At 34.9% G+C, this 19,522-nt stretch overlaps 1 protein-coding gene across 1 annotated transcript; it reads right to left on the reverse strand.

Moving 5' to 3' along the window:
* Positions 1-8,017: 8,017 nt before the first annotated feature.
* On the reverse strand, positions 8,018-11,370 carry LOC116334273 (green-sensitive opsin). Its single transcript, XM_031757655.2, has 5 exons — positions 10,948-11,370; positions 10,664-10,832; positions 8,951-9,116; positions 8,460-8,699; positions 8,018-8,245 (listed from the first exon to the last, which is right to left on the reverse strand). Exons 1-5 carry the CDS (start codon positions 11,330-11,332, stop codon positions 8,147-8,149), a joined length of 1,059 nt encoding a protein of 352 aa, XP_031613515.1. The 5' UTR covers positions 11,333-11,370; the 3' UTR covers positions 8,018-8,146.
* Between the last annotated feature and the right edge of the window lie 8,152 nt (positions 11,371-19,522).

Below are 19,522 nucleotides of genomic sequence, written 5' to 3' on the forward strand. Positions count from 1 at the left end.
CATACTGGTGTGGTTGCTTAACTTTTACATGCTGGTTTGATTATCTCTTGCTTAAAACCAAAGCAGAACATCACACATTTAAGGGACATTTTCGATTAAATTCCAAACTTTGATGTTTTTCTTGAGCAAAAGATAAGATTTAGCTCATGCAAATTATGGCTAGCTGAAGTAGTAGCCCGACTATTTCCAAAAAATATACCAAGGTGGAACATGCAAGTCACAGATGCACATTTGAGAATAGCTGTCATCACACTATAGTCACACTGATAGTAATCCTTTGTAAAGCTTCTGCTGAAACAAGAACAGAATGTGTCATTTGGAACTGCTGCAGAAACACGTAGTCATGTAAGATTACAGCAACTGCTTTATACTCAGTGTTTAGTTCTTGAAATCTTTGCCAATGCACATTTGAAACACATGAAAGCTTCAAGTTGTGTAGAAGTCATGTTGCAGCTTAGGTACAATTGTAACAAGATTGAAGGTCAGTATTTGTTATGACCACATTTATTCTTCAGCACAGTCTGAACTCTCATAGGCAAATTTTCTTCTTTTTTCTTTAAGAAGTCTTCAGGAATAATTCTGCAGTCTTCTTGAAGGGCATTCAAAGCTCTTCTTTAGATGTTGGCTGCCTTTTGTTCTGTTCTCTGTCAGGATGATCCCACACCGTTTTTTGTTTTTTATTCAGGTATGCTTTTACTGCACTGGCAGTGTACTTGGGATCATTCCCATGCTAAAATGAAGCTGTTCACAGGTGCCTACTACCTGTTATTGCATGGTGAATTAAAATGTGATGATCTGTATTCATAATTCCATCAATCTGATAAGATCACCACTGATGTCAGGGAGCTTATAGACACGACTTTCAATTGTAACAAATTATGGTTTTTCTGGAAAAGGCTGTAAGTTAAAAAAAATGACTAAAGATACAGTTTAAAATTAGTTCTTTGCTGAATTGCTTTTTAGTGTAGACATACAACTGATTCGTCCCTTGAGTTAGGAGCTCTTTTTTAGATAGAACATTTTTTGTTTTTCTGTTCCTAACCGCTTATTTCAAATTCCATTATTTACAAATGAATATTCAGAATTCGACATTTTTCAATCCATACATGTTTAACTAAATACAAGTCTACAGTCATATACAATACATACATAAAACAATTTAAGCTCATAAACCAAACAACAACAAAAAATCAACAACAAACTACATTGTTTTAAGTGGATTAACAAACAAAAAATTCCTTTGAGAATGGTCAGGTACAAGGACTGGACTAAAAAATTTGTGGAAAATCAGCCAATATCCAAAGAATAACTCAAAAAACATCCATAAAGCCTGGAGAACTTATGCTCAAAAGCAATTAAAAAAAAAAAAAAAAAAACATGAACAGAAAGTCGTGTTTGTTGGACACAAAATATTGAGAAATCTCTTTCTGCTTGGTTGTTTCTTTCTTTATCTGCACCCTACCAAACTTAGCACACAGGTGTATTCAGGCCCCTGAATATTTGTGTTTCTGATACCATCACTTTCTAGCCTTTATGAACCTAAAACACCTTATGAAAGCATTATTTTATTAAGCAATTAAAAAGTATGAAAAAAGTATTAAACAGTACAACAGGCCAAACAATACTATAGCATAGGCATGTATAAAACCTGACAGTTAAGATTCTGAAAAGCTTGAAATCCATCAAACAAATTATGAAGCCAGCAGTGTAAATTATGGTTATACTGGAGATGCAGTGCTTGTTTTAAGTCTGACTTTTTCACAATATTATACACGAGCACTTTCCTGAGCACTCTGACAACTAGAAGTTGATGATCTATCACCATCAGCCATCTATTTCTTGCATTTCTGTTGTCTTCCTTATCACAAAAGTGAAACTTAAATTCACTTTGAGTTCTAACTAATCCTCAAACAAAAAGATTTACATTATAGCTGCTTTTTAATTAAATCTTTGGTAAACTGTTGCAAATGTTGATCATAGGATCTGATCTCAGACACTTTACTTTGCAGCCCAGTAACAGGATTACAGCCAGAAGACTGTTAGGGAAGTGAGATGTGTGTGCGTCATGATGTGCGTCTAGTACTTTGGACACCATATGCCACTTTCACTGCATTGAATCTCCCTTCGGTGCCATCATCACCTTTAGAGGTTAACAGTGCACAGTCCTGTTATCTGTTTGCTGATGAACAAGCAGGCTGGTTTATGTATTACTTGCCTTTCTTTTTCTTTCTTTCTGATTTTTTTTATTCGGGTAAGTGCATGCTGATGGTCGACAATGTGATGGGTAAGACTTCACTTTCTGCCCACAAAACAGAAACTCCTTTGTCTTTTAAAACACATTTTTCTACGTCGGGACATTTTTCTTTCAATTGTCTGTTTGATGTAGAATATATTTTGATGTGCACTGGTCAACATGCGTTGTCCAAACCACTTGATTTGGAAAATTTGATTCACAAACATGAGTGTCTGTGAATTTAAAATTGTGGATCAGTGTATGTGTGCTCGCTTTAACTCCCCCTGCTATTTAAGGTAGTGATATTCGCTTGATGTAGCACCATTAAATCTACATTTCCTCTTTTCATTTTCATCTTTCATCTTTTTTTAATGCTGCAATTGTTTTAATGAAGAAAATGGCATATAATTTAAATGTTGCATTCATCAGGCCTTAAATTGGCTAATTGCAGCTGACAGAAAAGCTTGCTTTTTTTCCCATAAAGAATTCCAGCCATGCTGTTCAGAGCTTAGAATTATTCTAGTGTTCCTATTAAAGATTCAACCTGGCCAAGCACATATCTCTCCTTACCGACAGTAGAGGGCAACATCTCCCACAGAGATCATGTAATTACGGTTACCCGATCAAGACGGTGCTGACACAAAAGGGTGTGGTAAAGCTAGATCAGGTTAATCCACTTAATAAAGAAAAGAAGAGGGTTAAGCACACCAGGGCTGCACACCTAATTAGCTTTTTGGTAGGACACCAAGTGCTATGAGTTGAATGAACTATACTGGTTGTTTTAAAATAGATTAGATGCCACAGGAATGTGTAAGATGGTAAGATCTATCTGAAATATAAGCATGATGTGACAGCATAAGGGTAGGAGTAAATGATACAATAAAATACCCAAGTTCACTCACATGTGAACAAGAACATGAGATATTTTAAGTCCTCCACATTGGGCAGCAACTCATGCCTGAGAGCTATGGACTCGGACTTGGAGGTAAAAATTCTTATCCCACTGCTTTACACATGACTGCAAAGAACTATGTCAAAGGTTGTGGTTATAAGCCTGTGTATAGAGATGCTGACGCAAGTTTTAGCTTAAAAGCTTTTTAGAAATGTTCTTTTGTATGTGGCGACATCGCCGACTTACTACAACCCTAAAACAGTAGCTCCTTTATGTGGTCATAAAGAGGCTACTTAATGCCCTGTACACAATATATTAAGGTATTATATGATAGATACTCTGTACTTAAAAATTAAGGTTATTTTCAAAGATTACTGAACAAAATAGATTAACAAATCATTGCAACTTTGACTGATAATTTGATGTGATAACACTGATGTGTACACTAATTGGTGGCTAGCTAATTAAATGAAACCCATGAGTGAGTTCATTAAAGCAGATCTCTATTCATTTATCTGTCTGATTTTCTGTGTGGCTGCTGATCGATTCGTTACATCACTTCCATTTTCCCACGCTGTCAAACTCAACGCTGTCGTCATCACTCTGGCCCAATCATTTTGTTGCCCAGGTCTTGCCAACCAATCAGTTTTTGTCCAGTGTGCTAAAAATCTCACTGCTCTTCTGTCATTCTGCCTGCAGGATTCCCATTCGTGCAGTAAGGCTCCTCCCAACATCAATCTCATCCTTATCAGTCATCCAAGTCTCCACCTGCTACATTTCTGCCAGCCTGTTTCAAGGCTTTGGGAGTCCTGCCCTACTTCCTGTCAGTGTTGGACTCGCTCTGCTATGTAGCTACATTGTTGTCTAATCACAAAATAATATATTCATTATAACTCTGTTCTACATTAAATGAAGTTTAGTTCTTTCAAATGTTCTTTCTTTATGGGGTTGCATCAAGAAGGCCAAAGCTGCTAAATCAAACATCCACCCACTGCAGTGACCACTTGTAAATAGGCGAGCAGTTGAAAGTAGCTTTTATTATTAGTATTATAAATTTTGAGGGACAGGCCTGTTATTACTCTGAGAACACTAGCAACTGTTAAAGCTCTGAGTTAATAAATCAACATTGGAATAAAGTTCATGTTCATCATGCTAACCTAAATTAACCTAAATTTCAATTTTATGTTATATCATCATATTTTATAATAATAACAATAACAACAACAACAACAACAACAACAACAACAATAATAATAATAATAATTATTATTATTATTATTATTATTATTATTTATCATATGAAAAAGATACAGGAGAGACAACGAAAAATAATAGATTTAAAAAGACTCACCAAAGGCAGTTAAAAGAAAAAAAAAATACAGTAAAATGTTAATTGACAGAGTAAACAATAAACAGACTTAAGTAGATTCAAGACCTTTAAAGTTGTTGTGCAAGCGTAACAAAAATACCGGTATGCTAGCCTCACATGGTGGATAGCAATAAATATGAAGCAAACATCTACACATATGAAAAGTATGAAATATAAAAACTGTCAAAAACTGATTTGACTAATATATACCCTTACAAACAGAGGAACAACTTCTACAGTGCTATTACAGAACACTTAAAGGATAGAATAAAAGATTAAAAAGGTTAAATATTACAAAAAATAAAGCAAATTAATTAAAGAGCAAAAGTCTGCAATTAGGAAAACAAATAGCGAAAGATAACCAAAAAATAAGCTATCACATGTAATAGAATCACTCATAAAGGGAAATCACTGGCCTTATCTCCTCAGCCAACCAATTCAAAGCTGATGACACTAAAAGGCAAGCCGACAGTGATCATCAGATTTAAGCCTTAAAACAGTCAGAAGGGCCCCCAAGCAGGCATATATGGGGTCTACTATGTAACTAGACACAGATGAGGTTTTAGTGATCAGTAAAGTCTATATTATGTGGATTGCACAACCCTGGACATTATATTTCTTCATTTCCATTTAGTACTTGTACAGCTGCTGTTATTGTTCTATATTTCTTCATATATTCTTATGTATTTCTATATTGTGTATTTGTGTATTGTGTATTTTGTTGTACAGTTATTTTATTTTCAACTTCAATTTTTATATTTTATTCTATTCTTTCCCAGTTAAATTTACCCTTCATTCTAATTTGTTGGTTATTTTATTTTTATTTTTAACTTTAATTTTTATATTTTATTTTATTCCTTCGTAGTTAAATTTACCCTTCATTTTAATTTTCATATTTATTTCCTATCTTATTCATAGTCTTTTTTTTCTTTAAGTCACGAGCAGTTCACTGCATATCGTACTGTGTATGACTGTGTATGTGACAAATAAAATTTGAATTTGAATTTGATTTATAATTCTAAAATGTAAAAGAATCCAGGATAAAGTTGATGTGTTTTTATCTTTTTTCTATAAAGTGAAAACAAGTCTCACACAAACAGTCTGGCCATTCTCCTACTACGCCTATATATCAACATATACTGTCGAGTGTCTCAGCAGTTATTATTTATGTTACTATCATTTCATTTCTTTATCATTTTAATTACAGAATAAGATCAAATGAAAAAATCTATAAAAAATAATAAAATACAGTGGCATCTGCCCAAAACATGTCACCTAGGAGGCTCCCAGGTTATTTTTACAAATTACATTTTCACCATAACCATTTGCTTTAAAGTTAGTTCCTATTCGTATGCACTGAATAGCAATACATCATTCTCATTCTCTTGTTCCTATTTGCATGAATATCCTGGTGATTAACTTGGGTGGTTACTCTTCCTGTATATTTCATTCATAAAAAGAAGTTTGTGATTGATTTGCATGTATTGTGACAAACATCAGTAACTATGTTACTACATTTGTGTTTCCACAAAGTTCAAGGATTAAATCTTTAAGCTGAATGAAACAGTTGCAAAATCTGTTTATTAGATGTGTTGGCTTCAGTGCTGTACATAAATAAAAATATTAATCTGTCTGTAACTTGAATACAGTGATTAAAATGCTTGTTGAGAATCCTGTGGTCATTTTAATTTATTAAATATTTTTGTCTTATTTATATTTTATTCAATAACTGTGAGGGTAATGAGGAAGTTAAGGGCCTCACTTTACTTAATGCGACACATTAAGTAGTTCACCCTTTAAAACCTGAAGCATGAAAAAAAAATTCAGATTTTTTGAAAGTGCAGTGTTTCTTGAACCATCTGACAAATTTGTTTAAAAAAATAATTAAATTTTAATGTCTGTATATGACTTTTAATTTATATCATATTTGCTATATATATTTGCTGGCATTTTTTAATTGCTTTAAAATGTTTGTGAAATTTATGTAGAATTCTCAAATATTCACAAAAAACTCTATGTATCAAATAGGATACACTAAGTGTTAAGGGGTTGATGGTGAGGAATGTTACTCTCTACACTAAAGTGCACAAAGAGCATAACTAATGTGGAATAAACCGCAACAAGTGGGATGTGGGATCAGAGATACACAAACTTGATTAATGATTTATTTTGAGGTAATTCTCAGCGAATTGGCACCAAATGATTTAGTGATGCATTATTTTCCAGTAAGTTCCAGCAATTATTCATTATCCATCATATATCTCATACAGGAGTTCTTATGAATGATGCATCAGCTATCGATTCCTCCATGACTGGTTCCTGTAATCATTCTGCTGCAGATATTTCTTCAAACTGCCACATCCTGTAACTTAACAGTCTGGGTTATGTATCATATTTGAATCTAGGGTCCTTTAATTTTCTTCACGCACCCGGCTCAAACATTTTAATAAATAATTCATCTTTTTTCATATTGATCATTACCTAAATCATACTTGTCATTTACTTCACTACCAGAAACCTGCAGCTCTGATGTTGCACGCACTTCTTCAGTTAATCCTAGTGGCTTTCATAAAAAAATGTATTCATACAAATACATAAACAAACAATGCCTGTTTTCCTACAATCTTATTGTTTATTTAGCATTGCTTTAAGTGATTCTTTCTGACCCAGCCATCAGGGCCATTAACTAGTGTATTCTTAGTGTTGTTCCAAGGTCTAGATAAATAAGGAGGATTGCATCATAAAGGGCAGGTCGAAGCCCAGGTTAACAATGACTGCCCCCTCTGCTGTTGGCAGAAGACAGAAGAGGAGGATATAGATGGGAAATGGTGTGAATGGGCATTGAATCAACTGGGAAGGGTTCTCAAGACTGAATGGCTGATAGCTGTTACAGGCTAACACCTCTGTTCAATAATGGCTGGACGTAGATGGTCTCCTTTATTCTCTCAAATCTTAGAATGATACTAATCACTTACATGATTATAGGGTGGGTAAGTAAGTCTGAGGACCATCTCCAAGTGGACAACTCCAGCAGGAGCTAAATAGCTGTGATTTTTTATCTGTTTTTTTGTTTTTTACACTTCAGAAGGCTCTTGGATGAGAATAGAACTGTCAACAGGAACCAAAAAGAAATCCAGCTACCTTCATTTTAGGCACTTGTCTAGTGACTGTCATGACCTTGAGAACCTACAGAAACAAATTGTTCCTGTACTTTTTATAAACATTTTACAAGATATAAACAACATCTAATCTACATCTAATCTACATCTGCATCTCTCAGTGGTTTCAAATAAAATCTACAGATGAATTGTGGAACTGTTCAAATGAAGACAACAACCAAGTAATAAATCTTTTCATCCATGCATTTAATATATTATTCCTAGGCTTTTTGTTTATAAAATATTTACAGAATATCATGACAGAGGCTAACATATTCGAAAACCTCTTTATGTCACAAATATACAAAGGGGATTTTTATCCCACCACCATCCAAACATTTCAAAAATAAATTTAGAGTCAAGTTTTCACATACAATAATAACGAATGATGAAAATTAGCTTGTATCCATTTTCTCATGTCCATGTCAAGACAGTCATTCAGAATGAGGGAAAAGTCAGGAAGGAGTATGGCTGGAGATATGTAGGTATTATTTTTAAGAAACAGAGGAGACTTCTGTCTTGCTGGTTGATACTGAGGTCTCATCTTCAACCATACCACCCATTCCAACTGTTGAAAGCATGCAGTTACGAAACTATAATGGGGATGAAATGAAGAAAAAGAAAAGAATGAAGGAAACATGACTTTGTGATCATCCCAAAGCAAAGAATCCAATAAATGAGCTTGAATCTAATAAATATTTGCCATTAAAACTATTAAAACATGGTTTATAAGACATTACAATATAACTGCATGCAGCTATGAGGACCTATAACTGCTGAGTTGCAGGATCATAATAATAAACTGACCTGTTTGTTCATCAGGATGTAGATGATGGGGTTGAACAATGCTGAGCTCTTTGAGAAGAAAGCAGGGATAGCCATGGCTGTGGCTGTGAATGCAGCTCCCTTGTTGAAGAAGATCCATGCAGCAAAGGAAGCATATGGGGTCCAGGCGAAGAGGAAGCCCAAAACCATCAGGATGCACATGCGTGTCACTTCCTTTTCAGCTTTTTGGGTAGAAGCTGAGTCCTGCTGTTGGGATGCAGCCTGTAGGGAAATCATTAGATGTCTGTGCTTATTTCAGTGTTGATGCTAAAACTTTGTGACGACATGGTCCTGAAAGCTGATCAGTATTTTCATCACTTCAAATATGTGACCAAAATGTCAGTAGGTAGGGATGTTTGTTTTGTTGGAGATAATCTCTAACATTGCCTTAATATTCTGAACAACAACCCAAAAACCCCCCAAAACATCTGAATATAGAAGCACAACATTTAATTGAAATAAACATCACTTACGGCCTTCACTGTAAAGACTAAATTTCCATAGGTAAAGAAGATGGTGAAGACAGGGACACAGAAGTGGCAGGTGAACATGTACATGACATAAGATTCGTTGTTGTATCCTGGGGCCAGAGTGTAGTAGTCAGGTCCACAGGAAACCTGAATTCCCTCAGGAATGTACCTGTAAACACAAAAAATGTTAGATGAATATGGAGTATCAGGTCCAAAAAAGGTTTGTAGCGTCCACCAGTTGAAGTGAATGATATCACCTCAAAGGGAGAGATGCCAGCCTCCATGAGATTTGCAAAGGCTAAATGTTTATTAAACCGGTGCCAAGGCTGCTCGTAAATCCTCTGTGTCATCCACAGAACTTCTCAAAAAGTAGAACAGGAGGAAGAAATGTTTCACTCAGCAAATCTTCATCAGAAGCAGTTTAAATCCCAAATATACATATTCTCTGGAAATGTTACAGCAATGCTTCAATCAGAGGTTCACATTATATGTACGCAATACATGTTTTTCAGGTACATTCAGAGAAAGTAGCAAGCAATCAACTGATTTAAACTAAAAAAAGCTGAACAAACTGGGCTATGGAACATTATCATGTATATGGTTTGAAACAGTATCTTAATATAATTTTGTTAGTATTACATCAAAGCTGAGACAGGATGTACCTCGAGTGTTGTAAATAACACAGCTAAAATGGGAACCGCCTGTGGAGGGTTGACTATCAATCAAACGCTGTAGATAGCCTTAGCTCTTCCAGCTGTTACTGAAAAACAATGTCTCCTCAAACAAAAGCAGCGAGTAACTATATTTTTTATGTAATTTCTTTTAACTTTTTTGACTCATTTTGTAGTCAAGCACACATGTGTGAATCTTTCTACGATGGAAATAAAAACTAGTTTGGAAAGTTCATTCAGACACTGCAGATGTTCCCACAGATGTGCTGCAGTTGCTGGTTGCTATGCTTTCACTCATCCATCCATGTATTACATGAAGTGTCTAGTTCTTGTCTTCCGATTTTTGAGTTCATTGTGCTGCTTTAAGTTGAGCCTGTTGCAGTCTAAGTTTGTTTTCCTTTATTACTTCTCTTTGTTATTTCTTTTGCTCCTTTGTTACTTCTTTTTTATCGTTATTGTTGTTTGTTTGTGTGTTTGTTTATGGTTTTGTTTTGTTAGCATATTACCATTTATGCAAGTTGTCCTCTTATTTTTTCAAGTATTTTATTTTTGTACGTATTGCTCTAGATTCTATATATTTATCATTTTTATTCCTGCTGTCTTTATTCTAGCACAGTTCGTGTACAACCACGATTTGGTTGCACATGTACAATGACAATAAAGGGTTATTCCATTCTATTCCATTCTATTCTATTCTATTCCATTCTATTCTATTCTATTCTATTCTATTCTATTCTATTCTATTCTATTCTATTCTATTCTATTCTATTTTCCAGCACTTCCTTTGCACAAACAGAGGACAGAAATAATTAACAAAAGCTGGGGTACGTGTAAACTGATGTCTTATGAATTAATGATAATTTATGCTTTTCAGCTTTTTATAATTCAAGCTTTGGGCATTTAATATTATCATCTTATCTGGAACAACTACATTTCTCAGAATTAGACTGAAACGACTAAAATAAAAGACACTTCAATTCTCCTTGACTGCCTTTCCAGATGTGGACAGAATACTGTAATCACATTTGAGTAAATATCTCAGTACCTTGACCAGCCAAGCAATGGGGGGGCAGCACAGGACATAGCCATGATCCAGGTAAAAGCACATCCCACTCCTGCATGAGTAGCTGTAAACTTGAAACTTCCCATGGGTTTACAGACCACAATGTATCTCTCAACAGCGAGAACTACAAGAGACCAAAGAGATACCTGACCTGTTGAGAGGAAAGAGAGCGGGATGTATGATGAGAACCTTTAAATCACCTTTTAAATAAGCGCTGAGCTGATTCTTACAGTTTCTTAAATCTGCATGAAATTACAAAACTTTACCTCCAACTGTAGCCATGAATCCTTCAATAGCACAGCTCAAAGGACCCAAGGAGAAATAGCCATTGAGACAAGAATAAATGGTGACTGTGAATCCAAACATGACCATGATCAGTCCAGCCACTGCCAAATTAACCAGGATAAAGTTGAGAGGTTGTCGGAGCTTCTTGTTTTGAGCGGTGACCAGCAGTGTCAGAAAGTTGATGGGGAATCCAGTAATGACGAGGAAAAACATATAGAAAGCAAGCAATTTGAAGAACCATGGATCTGCCAAATAATACTGCGGATATTCAAAAGGATTCCTCACGAGTCCTGTCTTGTTGTTCAAGGGGATGTAGAAGTTTTTGCCCTCTGTGCCATTAGGCTCAAGTCCTCCATCCCAAGCCATCTCTGCTAAGCTCCTTGGAGTACTGTTAATGCAGTAGAGTCTGCTTTCTAACTTCTTAAACACCACTGAGCAGCCACAGTTATATAGCCCCCAGGGGATGATGAAGATGAGCTAAGAGGATCTGAGAATTCAGCCCATAATCTCTGAGTATAATCACTTGTTACTTGGTGATCCTTTTTTTTCTCCACATTTTCTTAGGAAGCATTTAGTAATTAAAACCATGACTGTTACCAAATGATGGTCACTAGGTCATTGAGAGTAGGCTTTTACCTGTTATTCTCCCATTTAAACTGGGAGCGTTTTACTCGTAGACCATTGCTTTCATAAACAAGACAGAATTTCTTGGCGATCTCAAATTTCTGTCACAACTTTAGCATAGGCCAAGCTTCAGACTTCAGGAGTTTATATATTTTAAATAAATGATGGAAAGAAAGAAAGAAAGAAAGAAAGAAAGAAAGAAAGAAAGAAAGAAAGAAAGAAAGAAAGAAAGAAAGAAAGAAAGAAAGAAAGAAAGAAAGAAATTGGAGTGCAACTCCAATGTGGGAGTTTAGCAGTAAGTGACATTTATATAAAATTTCCAAGTTCGTGTCCACAAAGTTTTTCCACACAATTTCTTAGTGGGCAGACTCAACCTGGTCCACACACAAGAGTGTTGCAAACCTTGGCAGGTGATATTTGCAGTTTATTTATAAAATATGTTTTTCACAACTCCTTTTCAAGTCATCAGCACTTTTTGAAACACTATATCAGGCGGTGTTTTGATACAGTGACCCACAAACCTCAGTGATTTACCAATGCTGAACTTGTGCCTGTGTCCTGAAATTGGAAATAGAATGGGTACGCCCACACGTCACAGTGCCATGTTGATTAGTCCCATTAGTCTGCCCTAGTCTAGTTGCTTCCTTTTCCACCTTCTTTCATAATGCACTCACTGGTCATCAGAAAGCAAATACAAAGTAATTTTTAAACTTTTTTTGTACAAAAAGAAAATACAAAAAGACCAGAAGAAGAAAAAAGGACATGCTGTAAAAGGCCAACAATGCCAACATACTGTAAATGTTTTAAATAGATGGCTTGTGCATTCTTCTTTCTTTCTTTTCACGGGACACATTCCCATTCACAACACAGGACTCTAAATTATTACATTCATCCTCTCTTACAAAAATAATAATAATAATAATAATTTACAAACATGAAAACCAATTAAACTTATTTTGTAGTTTAAAGCAGAAAGAAACTGTAACACTTTATAATCTGGCCTGCAACCAAGGGTGTCATTCGTTTGTAATAACATGTAATTTCAATGTATTTTATTTGAAATTACAATGTAAAATAGTTAGCTACAAATGTGGGCACATTAGACTAAGGGAGTAAAAAGTTGGATTTTCACAGGAAACAAATAAATAATTATTCTGTAAGCAAAGTACTGCATAAGTAATTTAACTAGTGTGCAATTTCATGGTAAATTTAAAGAAAAACTATATTTTTCCCATCCTCCACACAGTGCACTTTTTGGGTCTTTATTTAATATTCATTATGTTCATGTACAAAGTTCATGTTCTATTATTCAGTTTGTTTGTTTTTTTATTTCAGCAACATAAAAGCGATCACTGTTCTCCCTTAACCAACTTACAACCAAAAATATATACCATCAGATTTTGCAGTTCTATGTGACCTTATAATGATGGAGCCAGTTATAACTTCATAATACGATCAGTTCACCAAAATGAGAATTTATAGTTATACAATACAAAAATGACTCATTTACTATCTAATATGACTTATGCATTACTTAAAATTACTTACAGACTACTTAAATTTATAGTGTGATATAATTATTTCCTTGTTTCCTGTAAAACATAATTTCAAATTAAATGCATTATTAAATTCCATTTAATTAAGGGCAATACTGCGCTTAGTCATGGGCCATATTATAAAGAGTTAGTGAAAAAACAAAAGATTTTAATGTGTGTAATTTTATAGTTTGGGGTATGATAAGTCTGGTAAATCTCTGATTGTGAGTCACATGTTGTGTGTACTGTGTGATGTAATCAGAAACTTAATCTATGCTGACACCTACTCTAAAAAAAACTGAACAAAAAACTCAATGGGGGATTGAAATCAATGGGGAATATATGCTTACAGGTATGTGTTTTTAACAGATCTGCTTAATTGCTAGACTACCCTTTCTTCTTATTACACTTTATAGTGGGTTAAAAAATGTATAGTCATTTTTTTCATTAAAGTCATCCACAATGTTTCCATAACCTTAACCTCACGCTGATTGCAATAATGTTTCAATTAAATTGCATTTGCTCTATTGTGCATATAGCAAGACAATTAAGGTTTTTCCCATAATTTGGAAAGACCATTTCTCTTTCTCCTGTGCTTTTAACAAAGCACACTTTGTTAAGACAAAGCTCATGAACTGCAACATCTTTAGTAGAGTCTATTCAGGGACCTGCATTCATGCTTCATCTGGTTCTGCAGTGTGCTAAACTTTTACTTTAGATGTTGATGTTTGGGTTCCTTTCTTTCACACGTTAAGCTCAGGGAGACATCTTCTGACTGGTTTCCAGTTCCTGCAATTCATTCTTCAGCAGGATGACAAATCTATCTCCAAACATGCAGCAATGGGCACTAAAAAAAAGCCATAAGAAGAACAAGGAGTCCTGTAACAGATGGTCTGGCCCTCACTTACAGAGCTTTGTGGTAAACATCATGGATTCAGTATGGGATTATGTAAAGAGACCAAAGACACTGAGACGGCCTAAATCCACAAAAGAGCTGTGGCAAGTTCTTCAGGCTGGATATACATACCCTGCCTAATGCCAAAGAAAACTATGCAAAACTGTACTTAAAATAACAAGTGCTGTTTTTCCTGGATTTTGATATTAACAATGATAGTTTTTTTTTTCATTCAAATTAAATTTATTTTTGAAAGAAAGAATGGATGAATTAACGATAATGTGTCAAAGTTTGCAGTAACTTATTACCCATGCAAACTATAAATGTTAACTCATTACTCATGGGTAGTATGGCCAACTGTACCCTCATACACACAATAATAACATGGACTGAACCACCATTTACAACCACTGGCACTTTATATAACTACTGTATAATTTATCCATATAGCTCACTGACCTCGACTGCAGTACTGTAAATACTGTATAGACAATCGTACTGTACAATACATTAATTATAGTTTTACAACTGTTTATTAATACTCGCAAGTGTATATCTATAATATGCTATAGCTTTTCATATTTATAACCATAAGTATAACCTGTTCATAGCCTGTACATAGCTTGTACATTCACTTCAGTTATAGCCTGTACATAATTATAGTTATAGCATATTCATAACACACCTTCATACCGTGTACATTGTATCATATCTATAATAGATCTATATCCTGTAATATATCTATATTATTGCTAAAGCACCGTCTGGATAGATGCAAACTGCATTTTGTTGCCTTGTACTTGTGACGTGTGCAATAAAGTTGAATTCTATTCTATTCTAGTAATGTCAGATTGTTTGATGAATGCTGGAACTGATATGAACCAAAAAAATGTCTAGTATCTAGGTTTTTTTGCCCCATTCCTGCTTGCTAAATCACAGGGGTCATTGGAACATAGTCCAACTACAACTGACTTGCAGGAATATAATCATTTACTTTGTCGCTTTTTTAAATTGGTGCACAGCTAATGTGAAGGTCTTTCTACAGACTCATCCAGTGACCAGCAATCAATGAAATCCATTGTTTACCATTTGGTGAAGATGATCATAGCATAGGTCAGATTATTCAATGTCAGTGCACAAAAACCCCAAAACTGATTTTTCTGCTTAATTTAAATTTATTTATTTAAATAAAGCAAAAACCTTGTTGGAAAAAGGAAAAGAATGCAGTTCAAACTTAAGCCACCAATATTCTCAGCGAGACAACCACACAGCAGTTTCTCTTAAACAAGTACTAAGTAGCTGCTAATTCCCTTTCCCTGTCAGCAACACCATGTGATTTCATTATCTGGCCATGGTATCCTTTCCACCATCCCAGAGCACAAGCAGGCCTACCTGGACAGAAAATCAAATTTGAATATTTCAAGCATCCAAGAAAAAGTGGATGCATTCTTCAGGAATATGTGTCTGCCTATGTGCCATAGTCAAACGTTTGGTGACAGCACATTAAACCCATCAGCAAAACACCTTTTTCTGTCACTGGAAGGAAAAGCACTTCCAATGTCACAGTGGAAAGGGCCTTTTCACATGCCCTAGTGACACATTTGGCAGCATGATGGTGCAATTCAATTCAATTCAGTTTTATTTATATAGCTCAAAATCATAACAGTTGCCTCAAGGTGCTTTAAGGTAAAAACCCTACAATAATAGAAAGAAAGCAGAGAAAACCCCACCAATCATATGTTCCCCTCTGAGCAAGAGCTTTGACAGTAGGAAAGAAAAACTGTTTTTTAAAAGGAAGGGGGATGGGCATCCGTTAATAAAATGGATAGTTATTGAGCCGGAAAAATAACTATCCATTATTTTCCAGCTCAACCCTGGTAAAATTAACCAGCAGGCAGCCTGTGTCTTCAGCCATCTGGGTGTTTCCAAAATGATGTGACATCATGTGGCAACTATGAATTGTTATAAATACTGCTTAACAACAACATATTGTAGCCCACATTCTGATTTTTGTCTTCTTTGCTTGGATGGGATTTGACATTAGCTCCTGAAGTTGGCCTCCAGATGGTTAAACCAGTCCATGTCAGCATATTACTAAGGCTGAATTACTACAAACTTGTAGCAAAGTTGTCATAGACACACTTGATGTTACACTCTTCAATGCATAGTTTGGAAATACTGGAGGCCTGGAAAACTAAGACTGTTAATCCATTTGTCAGATGTAGTGACTGCTCTGCTGGATAATAAGGATCATGCTCTTAATTAATTAGACAAGTCAGGAGCCAATTACCTCATTATGAATGCTTATAAGTTATGCCTAGTACTGGTAAACCAGTTCCTGCAAAGGCAGCAGTAGGACCTTGCTTGAAGATGTTCTTTTACTTACCAAACAATGGCAACAATCCCAGGTAATACTTATCAACTGTGGGTTGTTGTTGTTTTGTTTTTGCTTTTTTACTAAATAGCAATAACAATTAAAACTTTTCCAAATTATTCAAAACTACTTCGGTTTTAAGTCAAATTATGAACCTGTTTTTCTGTTTTGTAGTTCTGGGCAATTTAAGGACGGACTGTTGGCTTTCCAGTAAGGCAGAATATTTGGAGATGCACTTACATGCAGTTCAGCACAAAGCCAAAAGCTCATTGCTGGAAAGAAAAAAAAACAGAAAAGAGTTCACAATGAACAAGAAAAATACTGAAAATATATCAAAGATAAAAAAAAAAAAAAGGCATCCATAAGAACCACAGACAAAGGCTGCAGTGGACAGTTTGAATTGTTTATAACCCTCAGTTTTGTGCCACTACATAGAAGCTCTTTGTATGTCATGATAGCAGGGGATAAGTCAAAGAACCAACAGTCAGTGCCCCAAATTATATCACATGAGTCTGCAAAGCTCTGTGTAGCACCTATGGACTAAGAGTGGACTACCAGTCTGAGGCCACAAGTAATCTGTACACTACACTGAAGCAGTGATGACATTCACACAATTAGACAGACAGACAGAAAGTTGGACAAGGTTAAAAAAAAAAGGCAGCTTTATATGCTGGCTGGTTAATATTATTATATTTGTACTCCTGAAACTATAAAATGCACACATAGAGAGTTAGAAATATGGCCCTGTCTGTAATAAGCATACCACCATTTTTCAATATGGTTTTTTGTTTTTGGGGGTTTTTTTTTTACTCAAGTCTTTTTCATCTCACCCTGACTGGACTGCTCCGTTGGACAAAGAAAAACTGACCTCGTAGTAACATAGTAAAAATTAGCCAAAAAGTATCACATCCTTTCCATGACCACTCACTGCTTTTACTCCTATAAACTCTCTGAGGTAACTTAAACAATTTCTTCTTCTAAATCATCAACATCTCACTTACAGCACAACCCAACCTGTCTCAGACATAAAAACCCATATTATTAATGATCTTTCCATGCACAAAAGTCTATTCTGGAGTTCCTCATAGTTTCCAAGTTAACTCATGGTATTCACCATATACTGCACTGTACATGCTTGTCTTAGGGCAAAGCAACATCTAACCATAAAGGTAGTCTAAATGTTTATTTATTTATTTATTTATTTATTTTCTGTTTTCCTTTTTTTGACCTCCATAGTGCTGTGCAGAGCACTGACATTATTTTCACAAGGGGATTTGAATTGCTGTACAACAAATTTTATAAATACATCTGTCTTTAAGACACCTTGTACACCTCATATTTTTATACATAGCAGTAATCGTCTATTGGCTTTGATATATCTTGTGTAATTTTTGTTAAAACTTTGATACTTCATATTTATTTTAATATCTGTTTCTCATATTTATGTAGCTCTGTATTTTATCTTATTTTTATTTTATTTTTAAGATAAAATATGTTTATATTTGCACACAGTGGGTCCAGGGAGAAACTATATTTCTACCCTGTGTATGCACATATTACAGAATTGACAACAAAGTTAACTTAAATCGAAAGTGAAGGACTGCAGATTTTCTTCTACTTTCATAAACTTTCATCTGTCATTAAACTTTCCTAACTTATTGCTTGCATTTTGTTCATTATTTACAGCCACTATGTCCAGGTAACTCTCTGAAAATTAACTGGGTGATCCAAAACGCTGCAGTTCAACTTAGGGCTGGCTTTAATGCTGCTAAATTTGGGCATTTCCTGAGCCATAGTTGATGCTTTTTAATAGCCGTTTTCTCTTTCCCTGTACCTTATATCCTTATCTGGCCCGACCAGCCTGCATAGTCAGTACCTTCCCGCTTCCCGGGAGAGCTTTATTGTAATGGGTGTCAGGTGCTGTTTAATAAGTTAAAGAATTTTGGGAATCCTTTTTGGTGGCCTCACTCAGCATCTTAATACCAATTTAAATAACCAGATAAGATTCATCCATTATGTTCATCAATTACAGTAACAGTATTTGCAAGTAATCCATTTACAACCACAGCCATTCAATGGAAAGAGCACAGTGAAGAAAATGACCAGACACTGGATCTCTTTAAACTCAGTATTCATTTCAGATTTAAACAGGTTTTCCTGAGTTAAACAAGCATTAAAGATCCCATCCCTTCCTGCTGTTGCTGGATCATTCTGCTCATAGGAACTAGACAGTAACTTTTGACTCCTTTGCACTATGTGAACCTTAATACCAATTGAATTAACTAGATTACAGGCTGGAGTCAGTGTAATGAACAAAGTTTGGGAGCACCTGAGGTAATCCCTTTACAAGAGGGTCCAGTCTTTGATGAGAAAAGTAAGCTTACTTCATTAGTTCATTAGTGTGTCAAAAGTCCATTACCTCATTAAATATTGAAGACGAATCCCTAATACTGATTTAAGCATTTTGTTTCCCCTTATATCTATTATTTTCACCTTAGGACCTTTGTATTCATTGTGTTAGTTACAGCTAGTGGCATATTTGTGAATAAAATCACTGTACAGTTCATATTTATCAATAAGTAGAAATGTGCAGGTGCACAGACATTGGAGTTAATCTTGAACTTTCTGTATGAAAAATTAAGTTTATTTAACATTGGAATCATTTAAATTCAGTTACAGTGGCAGCAACAATCTGATTTAAAGGTGATAAAATCTCAGCTATAAAAGTCATTGCCTATTATTTTCCTTTTGTAGTTGTTGCAAAAATGCATAAAAATATAACAAGGCAGACAGACACATAAGACAATGAAATGCATTATACATTTTCAAAATGTAGAAAAGTCAAGTCAAAGTTTATTTATATAGCACCTTTTTAAATAACCTCTGTTGTCCAAAGTGCTGGCGAGTTATACAAGCAGTGACTAAATTAGCAATAAACTAAAAATCTAATAAAACAAGCAAAAAAACTGTGATTGCATAAAAAGGAAGCAACTCTGAAAGCAGATGAGAATAAATAGGTTTTTAAAAATATTTTAAAATGATTGAGAGACTGACCAGCTCTAATGTAAAAAGGTCATTTGTTCCAAAGCTTAGGAGCCTCCACTCAAAAAGTTTATGCAAATGTGATT

This window comes from Oreochromis aureus, linkage group 5 (assembly GCF_013358895.1).
Source record: "Oreochromis aureus strain Israel breed Guangdong linkage group 5, ZZ_aureus, whole genome shotgun sequence".
NCBI lineage: Eukaryota > Metazoa > Chordata > Actinopteri > Cichliformes > Cichlidae > Oreochromis > Oreochromis aureus.

What these genes read in the sequence shown, in the direction of transcription:
- LOC116334273 (XM_031757655.2), bottom strand. Translation starts at nt 11,332, where the DNA reads ATGGCTTGGGATGGAGGACTTGAGCCTAATGGCACAGAGGGCAAAAAC. An exon ending in CCATTGCTTGGCTGGTCAAG is followed by an intron (nt 9,117 to 10,663) that starts GTACTGAGATAT and finishes TTGTGTTTACAG; the next exon opens with GTACATTCCTGAGGGAATTC. An exon ending in ACATCCTGATGAACAAACAG is followed by an intron (nt 8,246 to 8,459) that starts GTCAGTTTATTA and finishes TCCCCATTATAG; the next exon opens with TTTCGTAACTGCATGCTTTC.